The sequence below is a fragment of the Scyliorhinus torazame genome, chromosome 13, assembly GCF_047496885.1.
Source record: "Scyliorhinus torazame isolate Kashiwa2021f chromosome 13, sScyTor2.1, whole genome shotgun sequence".
Taxonomy (NCBI): Eukaryota; Metazoa; Chordata; class Chondrichthyes; order Carcharhiniformes; family Scyliorhinidae; genus Scyliorhinus; species Scyliorhinus torazame.
The window spans coordinates 95075598-95090870 of record NC_092719.1 but is presented as its reverse complement, the minus strand read 5'-3'; the positions used below and the strand labels follow the sequence as shown (position 1 = coordinate 95090870).

Sequence of the window (15273 nt, the reverse complement as noted above, 5' to 3'; positions counted from 1 at the left end):
ATTTTATCATGCACTTCCAAGTTCTCCGCGATCTTAATTTGGACTCTTGGATTAACTTGGATTAATAACAGCGGTGATATATTAGCCACTTTCCAGTCCATGCCTCCAGTGACTCCTCAAAGATCACCACCAATGCCTCCACAATCTCCTCAGCTATCTCTTTTAGAACCCTGGGGTGTAGTCCATCCGGTCCAGGTGATTTGTCCACCTTCAGAACCTTCAATTTCCCCAGCGCCTTCTCCTTAAAGATGGCCACTGCACTCGTCTCTGCCCCCCAAATTCTCCTGGAGCTCTGGCATCCCAATGGTGTCTGCACCGTGAAGAGTGATGCAAAGTAACTATTCAGTTCCTCTGACATTTCTTTGTTTCCTATTTTTACTTCTCCAGCCACATTTTCCAGTGGTCGAATGTCTATTTTTGCCTCTCTCTTACCTTTTATAGATTGGGAAAAAACTCTTCCTATCTTCTTTTATATTACTAACTAGCTTGCACTCATATTTCATCTTAGAACATAGAACAGTACAGCACAGTACAGGCCCTTCGGCCCACGATGTTGTGCCGACCATTTATCCTAATCTAAGATCAACCTAACCTACACCCCTTCAATTTACTGCTGCCCATGTGCCTGTCTAAGAGTCACTTAAATGTTCCTAATGACTGACTCCACCACCTCCACTGGTAGTGCATTCCACACACCCACCAGTCTCTGTGTAAAGAACCTACCTCTGACATCTCCCCTATACCTTCCTCCAATCACCTTAAAATTAGGTCCCCTCGTGACAGACATTTCCACCCTGGGGACCAGTCTCTGGCTATCCACTGCCATGCCTCACATCACCTTGTACACCTGTATCAAGTCACCTCTCTGCCTTCTTCACTCCAGTGAGAAAAGCCCGAGCTCCCTCAACCTTTCTTCATAAGACATGCCCTCCAGTCCAGGAAGCATCCTGGTAAATCTCCTCTGCACCCTCTCCAAAGCATCCACATCCTTCCTACAATGAGGCGACCAGAACAGGACACAATACCCCAAGTGTGGTCTAACCAGGGTTTTATAAAGCTGCAGCAAAACTCAATCCCCCTGTTAATGAAAGCCAACACATCATACGCCTTCTTAACAACCCTATCAACCTGGGCGACTTTGAGGGATCTATGTACGTGGACCCCAAGATCCCTCTGTTTCTCCACACTTCCAAGAATCCTGCCTTTAACTCTGTATTCAGCATTCCAATTCGACCTTCCAAAATGAATCACTTAGCATTTATCTAGGTTGAACTCCATCTGCCACTTCTCAGCCCAGCTCTACATCCTGTCAATGACCTGTTGTTACCTGCAACAGCCCTCGATACTATCTACAACTCCACCAACCTTCGTGTCATCAGCAAACTTACTAACCCACCCTTCCACTTCCTGATCAAAGTCATTTATAAAAGCCACAAAGCGCAAAGTCCCAGAACAGATCTCTGCAGGAACAACATTCGCCTCCCTCCAATCATCCAGTACTACTCCAGTGGAGAGTAAGGACGCAAAGATCATCGTCAACGGCGCAGCAATCTCCTCCCTCACTTCCCGTAGTAACCTTGGGTATCCCGTCTGGCCCAGGGAACTTATCTATCCTGATGTTTTTCAAAATTGCCAGCACATCCTCCTTCTGAATATGAACCTATTCGAGCCTATTCACCCTGGTTCACACTGTTCTCACAAGCAACAAGATCCCGCTCTCTAGTGAATTCCAAAGCAATATATTAATTGAGGGCCTCCCCAACCTCCTCAGACTCTGGGCACAAGTTCCCTCCACTATCCCTGATCGGCCCAACTCTCACTCTGATCATCCTCTTATTTCTCACATAAATGTAATATATAACGTGTAAGAAATAACGCCTTGGGGTTTTCCCTAATCCTTCCCGCCAGGACATTTTCATGCCCCCTTCTAGCTCTTCTGAGTCCATTTTTGAGTTCCTTCCTGACTACCTTGTAACCCTCTAGTGCTGTGCCAGATCCTTACTTCCTCAAACTTACGTAAGCTTCCTCTTCCCCTTGACTAGAAGCTCCACTTCGCTTGCAATCCAAGGCTCCTTCATCTTACCATCCTTCCTCGTCTCAGTGGGACAAAGCTATCCAGCACCTCGAAGCAAGTGCTCCTTAAACAATCCCCACATTGCTGTTGTGCATTTCCCTGGGAACATCTGTTCCCAATTTATGCTCCTCAGCTCCTGTTTAATAGCAGTATAATTTTCCCTCCCCCCAATTAAATACGTTCCCATATTGTCTGTTCCTATCCTTCTCCATGACTATGGTAAAGGTCAAGGAGTTGTGGTCACTGTCACCGAAATGCTCTCCCACCAAGACATCTGACAACTGGCCTGGTTCGTTGCCAAGCACCAAATCCAATATGGCCTCCCTCCCGAGTCGGCCTATCTACATATTGAGTCAGGAATCCTTCCTGGGCTCACTTGACAAAATCTGCTCCATCCAAACTATTTGCACTAAGGAGGTTCCAGTTAATATTAGGGAAGTTGAAGTCACCCATGCCAACAACTTTGTTACTTCTGAACCTTTCCAAGATCTGCCGCCCAATCTGTTCCTCCATCTCGCTGCTGCTATTGGGGGAGTATAGAAAACTCCCAATAAAGTGACAGCTCCTTTCTTGTTTCTGACTTCCGCCCATACTGACTCAGTAGACAAACCCTCCTTTGGGCAGCATGATAGCACAAGTGGATAGCACTGTGGCTTCACAGCTCCAGGGTCCCAGGTTCGATTCCCTGCTGGGTCAGTCTGTGCGGAGTCTGCACTTTCTTCCCGTGTCTGCGTGGGTTTCTTCCGGGTGCTCCGGTTTCCTCCCACAGTCCAAAGACGTGCAGGTTAGGTGGATTGGCCATGCTAAATTGCCCATAGTGTCCAAAAAGGTTAGGAGGGGTTATTGGGTTACGGGGATAAGGGGGAAGTGAGGGCTTAATGTGGGTTGGTACAGACTCGATGGGCCGAATGGCCTCCTTCTGCACTGTATGTTCTAGGTTCCTCGACTACCTCCTTTTCTGCAGCTGTGATGCACTCTCTAATTAACAGTGCCACTCCCCCTCCTCTTTTACCTCCCTTCCTATTATTCATAAAACATCTAAACCAGGAATATTTAACAACCATTCCTGCCCCTGTGAAATCCATGTCTCCATAATGGCCACAACATCGTAGTTCCAAGTACTGATCCATGCTCTAAGTTCATCTCCCTTCTTCCTGACACTCCTTGCATTGAATCAGACACACTTTAACCCATCCCACTGAGTGCAACTTTGCCCTATGAACTGTCTATCCTTCCTCACAGACTCACTGCCTACTATTTCTGCCCATTCAACAGCTACCGTATCCTCTGATCCTTAGCTCTGGTGCCCACCCCCTTGCCAAACTAGTTTAAACCCTCCCGAAGAGCTCTAGCAAACCTCCCGTCCAGGATATTGGTGCCCCTCCAGTTTAGGTGCAACCCATCCTTCATGTGTCCAAGTTTGCAGACGACACCCAGATGAGTGGTAAAGCAAAAGGTGCAGAGGATACATGAAGTCTGCAGGATAGGTTAAGTGAATGTGCTAGGGTCTGGCAGATGGAATACAATGTTGACAAATGTGAGGTTATCCATTTTGGTAGGAATAACAGCAAAAGGGATTATTATTTAAATGATAAAATATTAAAACATGCTGCTGTGCAGAGAGACCTGGGTGTACTCGTGCATGAGTCGCAAAAAGTTGGTTTACAGGTGCAACAGGTAATTAAGAAGGCGAATGGAATCTTGGGTGTGGCTACCTCCCTATAACTCCTCTCTATCACCCCCTCTGCCTTCCGGATAATCCTAAATTAATTCAGATCCAGCATCCAGTTCCCTAACACGGTCTCCGAGGAGCTGGAGTTGGTTGCACTTCCCGCAGGTGTAGTCAGTGGGGACACTAATTGTGTCCCTTACCTCCCATATCCTGCAGGAGGAACTGCCTTAACTTCCATCCCCTCTGATCTGAATTCGCAAAGAGATTTAAAAGGGAAAAAAAATTAAAGATTAAGCACCCGTTAGGCCCTTAAAAAAAAACATTATACAAATATAGCTTGCTGCTCCCTAAAAAAAAACCAACTCTACCTTCCAGAACGTAGCTGAGATTCTGCCCTGGGAACCGGTCGCTAGGCTCCATTCTCCGGACACCGCTCCCGCGATTCCCGGCTGTTCCTGGGGTTTCTGTAAACGTAAGTTCCTGAGCGACACTAAGTTCTCCTCCCTTATTGCTTTTTTAGTTGTCCTCTGCTGGCTTTTAACGGCTTCCCAATGCTCTGGCTTCCCACTAATCCTCGCCACTTTGTATGCTTTTTTGTTTTGCTTTTATGCTGTCCTTGACTTCCCTCATCAGCCATGGATGCCTTGTATTCCCTTAGCATATTTTCTCCTCCTTGGGATGAATTTCTGTTGTGCCTACCGAATAACCCCAAAAAACTCCTGCCATTGCTGTTACACCGTCTTCCCTGCTAGCCTCATTTTCCAATCAACTTTGGCCAACTCCTTACTTATGTCTTTGTCATTACCCTTATTTAATTGTAATACCATTACATATGATTGCAGCTTCTCCCTTTCAAACTGCAGGGTAAATTCTATCATATTGTGGTCACTGCTCCCTAAGGGTTCCTTCACCTTAAGACCCCTAATCAAGTCTGCCTCATTACACAGCACCAACTCCAGAATTGCCTGTTCCCCAGTTGGCTCTGTCACAAGCTGCTCCAAAAAAACATCACTTAGACATTCCACAAATTCCTTTTCTTGGGATCCACTACCAACCTGATTTTCCCAGTCCAGCTACATATTAAAGTCCCCCATAATTATTGTAATATTGCCTTTTTTACAAGCCTTTTCTATCTCCTGATTTACTTTCTGCCCCACCTCCTGACTACTGCTAGGGGGCCTGTACATAATCCTACTCGGGGTCTTTTTACCGTTGCAATTCCTGAACTCTATCCACAGAGATTCTATGCCTTTATCCTATATCACTCCTTGCTATCGATTTAACTTCATTCCTTACTGACAATGCAATCCCGCCCCCTTTGCCCATCTGCCTCTCCTTTCGATAGAACACGTATCCTTGTATATTTAGATCCCAGCCCTGATCCCCTTGCAGCCACGTCTCTGTGATGCCCACAACATTTTACCGGCCAAATGCAATGTTCACAACAAACTCATTTACCTTGTTCCGTATACTGCGCGCATTTAGGTACAACACCCTCAGTCCTGCATTTACCACCTTCCTTCTCACACTTATCACCTTTTTTGTTCTACCTGAGGGTGATGTTGTTCTCTTATTATTGTTCTCTATTTCCCCTTCAGTTATGACACCGTCTCAGCTAGTTCTCTGGTTTCCACACCCTTGCAATAGTTGTTTAAATCCTCCCAAGTGACCCTTGCAAACCTCCCAGCCAGGATATTGGTGCCCCTCCAGTTTAGATGCAATCCGTCCTTCTTTTACAGGTCCCACCTGCCCCGGACGAGATCCCAATTGTCCACAAATCTGCCTCCTACACCACCAGTTTAGCCACGTGTTTAGCTGCACTGTCCTCCTATTTCTAGTCTCATTGGCACGTGGCACAGGGAGTAATCCTGAGATTACAACCCTCGAGGTTCTGCTTTTTAACTCACTGTCTAACTCCCTGAACTCCTTCTGCAGGACCTCATCATTCTTCCTTCCCAAGACTTTAATACCTATGTGTACTAGAACCTCTGGCTGTTCACCCTCCCCCTTCAGGATGTCCAGTGTTCATTCAGAGACATCCTTGACCCTGGCACCAGGGAGGCAACATACCATCCTGGAGTCTCTTTCACATCCACAGAAGTGCCTATCTGTGCCCCTTACTATAGAGTCTCCTATAACTATCGCTCGCCTGCACTTTGTCCTCCCCTGCTGAGCAACAGAGCTTGTTGTGGTGCCATTGCTCTGGCTGCTGCTGTTTTCCCCTGACAGATCTGCCACATCTCACAATTAGAGCACTGCACCCCGATGAGTGACATTTATGCACTCGTTAATTAATTCAAAATAAGTACTTAAATTGTTATTAGATTCAGTTACAACGAACTAGATGGCCCTGGTGCGAGATTGTTACTGTAAAATTAAATGCTAAATACTAATCACTGCCCTCAGGTTTAGTTACTCCTCAACCTAGTTAATCAATTAGTTTTGATTAGTTTGTTCAATGTTATTGTTTTTTCAAATTTAACAGATTCCCTACCAGCCAATCAGGTCACAACTTTACTGTGATCTCACTTCAGTTTTTTCCCCCCACAATTTGAAAAGGTATTTATAATCACTTACCTTCCAGGATGCTCTCTGGATCTCTCCCTGCAGATTAACAGTTACAAAGCCAGACAAAAGAAAACAAAACAAAAGGAAAAAAGCATCTCACCCGACTCTTCACCGAATTATCACACTGCTCCAAATTACCAAGTTTCAAACCTCACTGCAGCTGTCTCACTCACTCTGCCTCCACTTCACGTGCGCAAAGCTGACTGAGTGTGTGCTTTATGCCTCTCTCTTATATGGAGCCCAGCTCAGCTGAGTTGACTCACAGTAGTAAAACCTCAAACAGAAGAATGCAATGTACATCTCGGCCTCTAAGCAGGCTTCAGATGATCGACAGATAACTGTTACTCAACAATTAGGGTGGGGGCAACTCCAGCTAACTAATCCATTTAACTTTTAACTGAAAAACAGGAAAATTAAATTCACCACTTACCTCTTTTTTTTAACACCAGGTTAAAGTCCAACAGGTTTGTTTCGATGTCACTAGCTTTCGGAGCACTGCTCCTTCCTCAGGTGAATGAAGAGGTCTGTTTCCATGATCCGAAACCGCTATGGCTGAGTACTCAGCTTCTTCCACCCTAGAGATCAACGACCTTCCCAAAACAAAAAAATCTATACGGGAGTACACTTTATGGACATGGGAGACGAAGGAAAACTCCCTAGCCCTAGGTCTAAGAAATCGCCATGGATCCACTCCCCCCATTTGGTCCATAAACCCCTTAAGTACCTTGGCCGCTGCCGGCCTTCTTCCGGTCCTTGAGCTGGATCTATCTAGCCCCGGGTCCAGCACCGTATTAAAGTCCCCTCCTAAAATCAAGTTTCCTACCTCCAGGTCCGGTATACGCCCCAGCATCCGTCTCATAAATCCCGCATCGTCCCAGTTTGGGGCATACACATTAACCAACACGACCTCCATTCCCTCCAGACTGCCACTCACCATTACATATCTACCTCCGCTATCTGCTACAATGTTCTTTGCTTCAAATGCTACCTGTTTCTCCACCAAAATGGCCACCCCTCTATTCTTTGCGTCCAGTCCTGAGTGGAACACCTGTCCCACCCATCCTTTCCTTAGCCTAACTTGGTCCGCCACCTTTAGGTGCGTCTCTTGGAGCATAACCACGTCTGCCCTTAGTCCTTTCAAATGCGCGAGCACTCTGGCCCTTTTTATCGGTCCGTTCAGGCCTCTCACGTTCCACGTGATCAGCCTCACTAGGGGGCTACCTGCCTCCCTCCCGTGTCGACTACCCATTACCTTCTCTAGGCCAGTCCCATATCCCGCCTCCGCGCTCCTGCTCGCTCCCCCAGCGTCGCACACCATCCCCGCCCACCCACTCTTTAGCCATTTCCTTTTGGATTTCCGCAGCAGCAACCCAGTTGTCCCCCCCCCCTTCCCGCTAGATCTCTTTCTAGCATGATTGCTCCCCCCATATTACTTCCGTAAGTCAGCTGACTTCAACTGACCCCGGCTACTCCTGCTCACTCCTCGACCCCCCCGTGTGGGGAACTCCCATCCGCCATGCGCCTGTCTTCCCGTCTTATTCTTTCTGGCGCGGGAACATCACTTTACCTGACCCGCCTCTTATGGCGCAGCTCCCTTTCCCCTCCCCCTCCCCTTCCCCATTCTCCAACCATGTCCCGTCTTTCCCCCCTCACCGGCGCCCACATTTCCCCAATGTCTCCCCCCTTCCCAATTTACTTCTCAATTAACATTAACAATAACATTTCCTGCAGCATCAGTCCCTCAGTTCCGATCCAATTTCTCTTCTTTGATGAAGGTCCATGCTTCCTCCGCCGTCTCGAAATAATGGTGTCTCTCCTGATACGTGACCCATAGTCTTGCCGGCTGCAGCATCCCGAACTTCACCTTCCTTTTATGCAACACCTCTTTGGCTCGGTTGAAGCTCGCCCTCCTTCTCGCCACCTCCGCACTCCAATCCTGGTATATCCGTACCACAGCATTCTCCCATCTGCTACTCCGCACCTTTTTAGCCCATCTCAGGACCTCTTCTCTATCCTTAAGGTGGTAAAATCGCACGATTATCGCCCTGGGTGGTTCTCCCGCTTTTGGTCTTCTCGCCGGAATCCGATTTGCCCACTCCACCTCCAAGGGGCCCGTAGGGGCCTCAGCACCCATCAGTGAGCTCAGCATCGTACTTGCGTACGCTCCACAGTCCACTCCTTCCACATCCTCAGGGAGACCCAGTATCCGAAGGTTCTTCCTTCGCGCTCCATTTTCTAGGGCTTCGATCCTTTCAGTACACTTTTTATGAAGTGCCTCGTGCGTCTGTGTCTTAACTGCCAGGCCCAGGATCTCGTCCTCAATATCTGTCACCTTCTGCTCCACCACGCGGAGCTCTGTCTCCTGGGTCTTTAATGTCTCCTTGAGCCCCTCAATTGCCTGTAGCAATGGGGTCAGCACCTCCCTCTTCAGCAGCTCCACGCACCGTCTCACAATTTCATCCTGCTCAGGCCCCCATGTCGCCTGCGCTTTTTCCGCCGCCATCTTGTACTTCTCTCTTTCTGACCCTTTGGTCGACGATTCCTCGCGCTGCAGCCGCCGCCGCTGGTCTTTTCCTCCTTCGTTTGGGGGGGACCCCCCTCTCACACACCCCACACCGGGTTGCGTCGTCGAAACATTCCCCGTTGGGGCTCTTAAAAGAGCCCGAAGGTCCGTCGGAGCTGGAGCCGCCGAAGCTTGCGGCTAGCTAGGCATCACCGCAACCGGAAGTCCCTTCAGTGGCCTTGATGAGGTCTTTTCACAGTTGTTCCCTCTGCTGCTAGAATTCACCTTTGATACAGGCCCTCGGGTCAGCTTGCAGCTTTAAGCTTGCCCTTCCCCCGCCTGCATGCTGGAAGAGGCCCTGTTTATCCTGCAGTTGCAGCCAAATCTTTTACTGTTTATGCCGTGTCTGGCAACCCAGAGACATACCCTTCCTGGGGGACACTGTCGGGGGAATATTGCAGCCTTCTTCCCACATCGGGAAATGTCAAACAAATGCCGTGGGGGCCCTGTAAAAGAGCCCAAAAGTCCGCTCCAAGCAGGAGCTGCCGAATATGCGACCTAGCTCTGCATAGCCGCACCCGGAAGCCACCACTTACCTCTTAATTACCACACTGCTCCAAATTACCAAATTTCAATCCTCACTCGGGCTCTCTCACTTACTCAGGCGGTCTCCGCTTCTCGTGCACAAAGGTTACAAAGAGAACACCCGGTTCCCATGAGAAAAGTAGAAAAACTCCTTCGATCTTGACGTAGTCGACCGGAATTTGTCACATGAACCTCCAGGCCCAGCCTCGGATGTACTCCATAAACCCCCTCAGCTTATTCACCAGAGCCAACAACCTCCCTGACTTCGGGCTCGACCGGTCCAAGTTTGGCTCAATGACTCCCCCCATGATAAACCGGTGCAAGTCCAGATCAGGAATCTTCCTCAGCACTCATCTCATAATCTCTACATCATCCCAGTTTGGGGTATCGACATTTACCAAAACCACCAACATCCCCTCCAACTTCCCACTTACCGTCATTAATGTTCCCCTCAAATCTGCTACAATGCTCCCCACCTCGAACGCCACGTATTTGTTTACCAACACTGCCATCCCCATCTTCCTGTCCAGTCCCGAATGGAACACCTGCCCTACCCATCCTTTCCCCAACCTTGTCTGATCTCCTATCTTTAAATGCATCTCTTGTAGAAAAGCCACGTCCACCATTAAACTCCACAAGTGGGCGAACACATGTGACCGTTTGTGCGGCCCATCCAGCCCCCTTACATTTCCGTGACAAGCCTGGTTGGGGAGCTCCCCCCCCCCCTCCCCCGCCGTCAGCCATATCCCTTTTTGGGCCAGCCCTTGTCACACGAACCTCCAGGCCCAGCCTCGGATGTCCACCATCATCACTCCCTTTCCCACTGCATCACAGCAACCACACTCTTGAAAGCAGCCCCAAACAAAACGCCATCCCCCTTTCGTGCACCAACCACCTGACCACCCCACCACTGCATTCCCATTAACTAGCCCACCCAGCGAACCTGGCAGCCCCTGCCCAAGGGCTCCAAGCCTCCTACGATCTACTGATTCCCCTCTCCCGCTCCTTTCACACTCCCCCACAAAACAAAGAAACAGAAAGAAGTTGAACTCTCCCTTGGCGTTCCAAAGCATCTGCCACCAAGCCTAACAAAACATCTCAATGGAGAAAAATTCTCCAAACACCATCAAGAGAAAAAACAAACACCTTCTCACACCTCCTCCAAAGTTCACCGGCCTCCTTCCCCTGCCAGTCCATTCTCCCTCAGAGATTCTATTGCCTCATCTGGCATTCCAAAATAATATTCCGATTCTGGAAGGTCACCCAGAGGCAGGCCGGATACAACACCCCAAACTTAGTGGGCAGCACGGTAGCACAGTGGTTAGCACAATTGCTTCACAGCTCCAGGGTCCCAGGTTCGATTCCCGGCTTGGGCCGGGAACCTGTGTGGAGTCTGCACGTTCTCCCCGTGTCTGAGTGGGTTTCCTCTGGGTGCTCTGGTTTCCTTCCACAGTCCAAAGATGTGCAGGTGAGGTGGATTGGCCATGCTAAATTGCCCCTTAATGTCCAGAAAGGTTAAGTGAGGTTACTGGGTTACGGGGATAGGTTGGAAGTGTGGGCTTAAATGGGGTGCACTTTCCAAGGGCCGGTGCAGACTCGATTGGCCAAATGGCCTCCTTCTGCACTGTACATTCTATGATATTGCTTCTATGAACTTCATCCCTTTCTTAAAGAGGGCAGCCTTGACCCGGTTAAACCCAGCCCTCCTCTTCACCAGTCCTGCGCCCAGATACTGGTACACCCGCAGCTCGTTCCCTTCCCAGGTGCACCCATTCGTCTGCCTCGCCCAGGAAATGGTGCAACCACACCAACCCATAGTCCTTGGCAGCTCGTCTGCCAGGAGCCTCCTCATCAGCGCCCTGTGTGTCGATCAACCTCCAGGGGCCTATCAAATGCACCCTTCCTCATCAACCGTTCCAACATTTTGGCCACATACATGCTGGCATCCACTCCTTCAATGCGTCCCCACGATCCGCACGTTTTGTGTCCTGGATTCTCCACCTTCTCCTTCAGCTGCTTTTGGGTCTCCCGCATCGCACCCATCTCGGCCACCAACGAGGCGAGCTACTCCTCGTGCTCCCCAACCGTCTTCACAACCTTCTGAATCGCCTGGCCCTGGGACGTCAGCCATTGCTCAACACAGTCAATTTCCACTTTCAACGGCTCCAGAACCCTGTCTAGTTCCTCATAGGCTTTCCTCCTCTGCTGGCTTAACTTCTCGTTCAAGAAGTCCACCAGTTGCTCCATCGACCACTGGGCAGGCAGGACAGGCCCTTTACCCTCTGTCATCTTGACCTGTGGTGCACAAAGATTCTCTTGCTCCACCAGCTCCCTTTTGTTTGACCCATTTCTTGTCCGTGGGTCCATCCACAAAGCACACCAGTGGAGCCTTACTTTCTCTTATCATTCCTGCACCTTTTTCACCGTCTGCCCTACGAACAGGGAAAAGGTCCAAAAAATCCACCTTGAGTGGGAGCTGCCAAATATGCAACCACTCACTCCATAGCCACTACCGGAAGTCGAGACTCAGGTCAGTTGTGAGCTGGACTGAGACCTGGGTACAAGCAAGCATAGTGTTCGCTTTGAAGAGGGTGCAGAGGTTTACCAGGGTGTTGCGTGGTCTGAAGGGTGTTACCAATGAGGAGAGGCTGAATAGACTCGGACTGTTTCCATTAGAATGATGGAGGTTGAGGGGGTGACCTGATAGAGGTCTCCAGGATTATGAGGGGCATGTATAGAGTAAATGGACAGGCACTCTTTCCCAGGATGGTGGGGTCAGTCACTAGGGGGCATAGATTTTGGTCCGTGGGGCAAGGTTTAGAGATGTGCGAGGCAGGGTTTTTTTTCGCAGAGGGTGGTGAATGCCTGGGACCCGCTGCCATGAAGGTTATGGAAGGATACATTAACGGCGTTCAAAAGGCATCTGGCAGTTAGGGACAAAGGGGTTTGAGACCGCATGGAAAAAGCAGGAAGAGGTGTGTCTATGAGAGTGATGCTGCATTGATAGGGGCCAGAGAAAGGGATTGGAAGTGAGCCAATCAGAATAGATCGAACAGGTCAGGAGGGACATAGGCTGACCTATGTCCGTCGAGTATGTGAAACTTGATACCATTTGAATTGATTTTGCAGAGATCCCTTTGTCTTTTAGTTCAGTCGTTTTCTGGGGTGTAAGAGGCTGGATGTCTCTTACGTTTCTGTAAGATGATTCAAGCTTGCAAGCTAAATAAATAACTTCTTTTTACGTGCGAATCCATCTCAACTTTTATTGAGGCCAGACTGACAGAGAAAGAAATTTGGGGATCAACAATCTCATGACTTTAGTGATGTCATTTTGTGGGTGGAGCTGGGGAGTGGCTATGAGGTGAGAGGGGGGTTCAGTTTCTATTTGACTGCTGTGGATAAAGATAGAGAAAATAAGTGGTTTGCCTGTTTCTCTCGGTTTTCATTTTAAAGGTTGTTCTAGTAAAAAGCACATTGGCTGTGGCTGACTGCCTTTTTAACTTTAAAGATATAGTTGTTTTCCGGAAGGAGTTTGAATCTGCTGTTTGGAACTGGAACAGGATTTCAGGTAAAGGACCAGTCCCATTACAAGTGAGAATGAAGTGTGCTGGGCCACGCCCTTGAAAATGGGTTTTGTTTAATTGGATTTTGTTATTGAATTGGAACAGCTAAGGGGGAATTCATCAAGTGAATTCATAGATTACTGTAGCTGTGTGGTGACTATGTTTGTAATTGACAAAAAATCTTGCTGTGTTTATGTTATATATATGTTAACTACATTCTTAGAATAAACCTTGTTTGGATTAAAGTGTCTCAAAAGTCTGATGAATCACACTTGCCGCAAAGGATTATGTGCTCACCCTAGCCAAATTCAACATGAAGGTTGTAGGTCAGGTGAACTTCATAATACTTTGGAGTTTCTACGGCCTGGGCTGTATTGTTCTTTGTTCATAACTTGGGCTAGACTGTGTTTCAATGTACATAGTTCTGTGTTCACAATAAACACTTAATGCTCAACCATACAAGGTTCATAACCTCTTTTTGTGAGAATTTCTGAACATACAAATGATGGGAAAGACAGGGTAGCGGAATGGGGAATAGTTGGACTCAGGATGTGGCCACTGACCTCAAGCGTGATCTGTTGGGTTGGCGTTTTGTCCCGGTCCCTAAGCTCACGTCTCTCCAGAGTCTCCAGGACACGGAGCTCCAGGTCGTTGGCTGAGATTTTGCTGTTGATCCACCTCTTGACATCAGCCATCATCTCCAGTTCCGCTCGCTGCCTCTTTCTCACTGACAACCACTCAGTGTAATTAGCCACCCCCCATGCAGCCTCACCCTGTCCTGTTCCACCTGATTCTTCCTCCACCTCGGCCGCCTGCTGCCTGGGCCAGAGCCGGGGTCGGAGCTGGGCTGGAGCCGGTCCTGCGGTTATGATCCTGAGCCGGGATTTGGGGGACCCAAAGAACTTGGAGGCTGTTCGGAAGAAGTGGGTTTGGACCATTTGCCGTTGACGTCGGCGCCAGAGATTTGAATCCTTCATCCACCCCGACTCGCTCGCCCCATTCCCCCCCCTTTCCTTCACTCCTCTGTACCTCTCTACAGGGGCCCATTCGCTCTCCCCCTGGCCCCCCTCCACCTCCCCCTGCTCCCCCTCCCCCGGGCCCCCCTGCTCCCCCTCCCCCGGGCCCCCCTGCTCCCCCTCCCCCGGGCCCCCCTGCTCCCCCTCCCCCGGGCCCCCCTGCTCCCCCTCCCTCGGGCCCCCCTGCTCCCCCTCCCTCGGGCCCCCCTGCTCCCCCTCCCTCGGGCCCCCCTGCTCCCCCTCCCTCGGGCCCCCCTGCTCCCCCTCCCTCCCCCGCTCCCCCTCGCCCCCCCGCTCCCCCTCCCTCTCGCCCCCCCGCTCCCCCTCCCTCTCGCCCCCCCGCTCCCCCTCCCTCTCGCCCCCCTCCCTCCGGGCCCCCTCCCTCCCGCCCCCCTCGCTCCGGGCCCCCTCCCTCTCGCCCCCCTCCCTCCGGGGCCCCTCCCTCTCGCCCCCCTCCCTCCGGGCCCCCTCCCTCTCGCCCCCCTCCCTCCGGGCCCCCTCCCTCTCGCCCCCCTCCCTCTCGCCCCCCTCCCTCCAGGCCCCCTCCCTCTCGCCCCCCTCCCTCTCGGCCCCCTCCCTCTCGCCCCCCTCCCTCCGGCCCCTCTCGCCCCCCTCCCTCCGGCCCCTCTCGCCCCCCTCCCTCCGGCCCCTCTCGCCCCCCTCCCTCCGGCCCCTCTCGCCCCCCTCCCTCCGGCCCCTCTCGCCCCCCTCCCTCCGGCCCCTCTCCCTCGGGCCCATTCCCGCTGTCAACTGCAGTTGCTACTCCAGTTCCGAGGGCTCAGTTCAGTTACCGGGACAACCGAACAGGGATTTCAAACACTGCTCAATGCTGCAGCTTTTCACCTTCTGATTGGCCAATTCTTCAGAATGCTCTGAGGGAGAAGGAGGAACAGAGTAGTCTGAAAGCGATTGGCCGGGAATGGAGGTAGTTGAAGCCCCGCCCCTCACACACCCCCCCCTCAGTTCCGCTCCATTACTGAACCCCACCCCCTCAGACAATCCAACCCACCCCCTCATACAGTTAGCACACAGTACGAAGTCTTACAACACCAGGTTAAAGTCCAACGGGTTTGTTTCAAACACTAGCTTTTGGAGCACTGCTCCGTCCTCAGGTGAATAAAGAAACATATATAATTGACAAATTCAAAGATGCAAGACAATGCTTGGAATGCGAGCATTTCCAGTTAATTAAGCGTTTACAGATCCAAAGATAGGGGTAACCCCAGGTTAAAGAGGTGTGAATTGTCTGAAGCCAGAACAGTTAGTAGGATTTTGGAAGCCCAGGCCAGATG

At 50.4% G+C, this 15273-nt stretch overlaps 1 protein-coding gene across 3 annotated transcripts in view; it reads right to left on the bottom strand.

Annotated features, from left to right (window-relative positions):
- efcab12 (EF-hand calcium binding domain 12) overlaps positions 1 to 13963 on the bottom strand; it is a 226859-nt gene extending 212896 nt beyond the window's left edge. The window contains exon 1 of one of the 3 annotated variants that reach the window (XM_072471972.1): positions 13529 to 13963. In XM_072471972.1, coding sequence (XP_072328073.1) covers positions 13529 to 13942 — 414 coding nt within the window. In that variant the 5' untranslated portion in view covers positions 13943 to 13963. The remainder of the gene's footprint in view (positions 1 to 13528) is intronic. The other 2 variants (XM_072471973.1, XM_072471971.1) reach the window with 2 other exon arrangements.
- Between the last annotated feature and the right edge of the window lie 1310 nt (positions 13964 to 15273).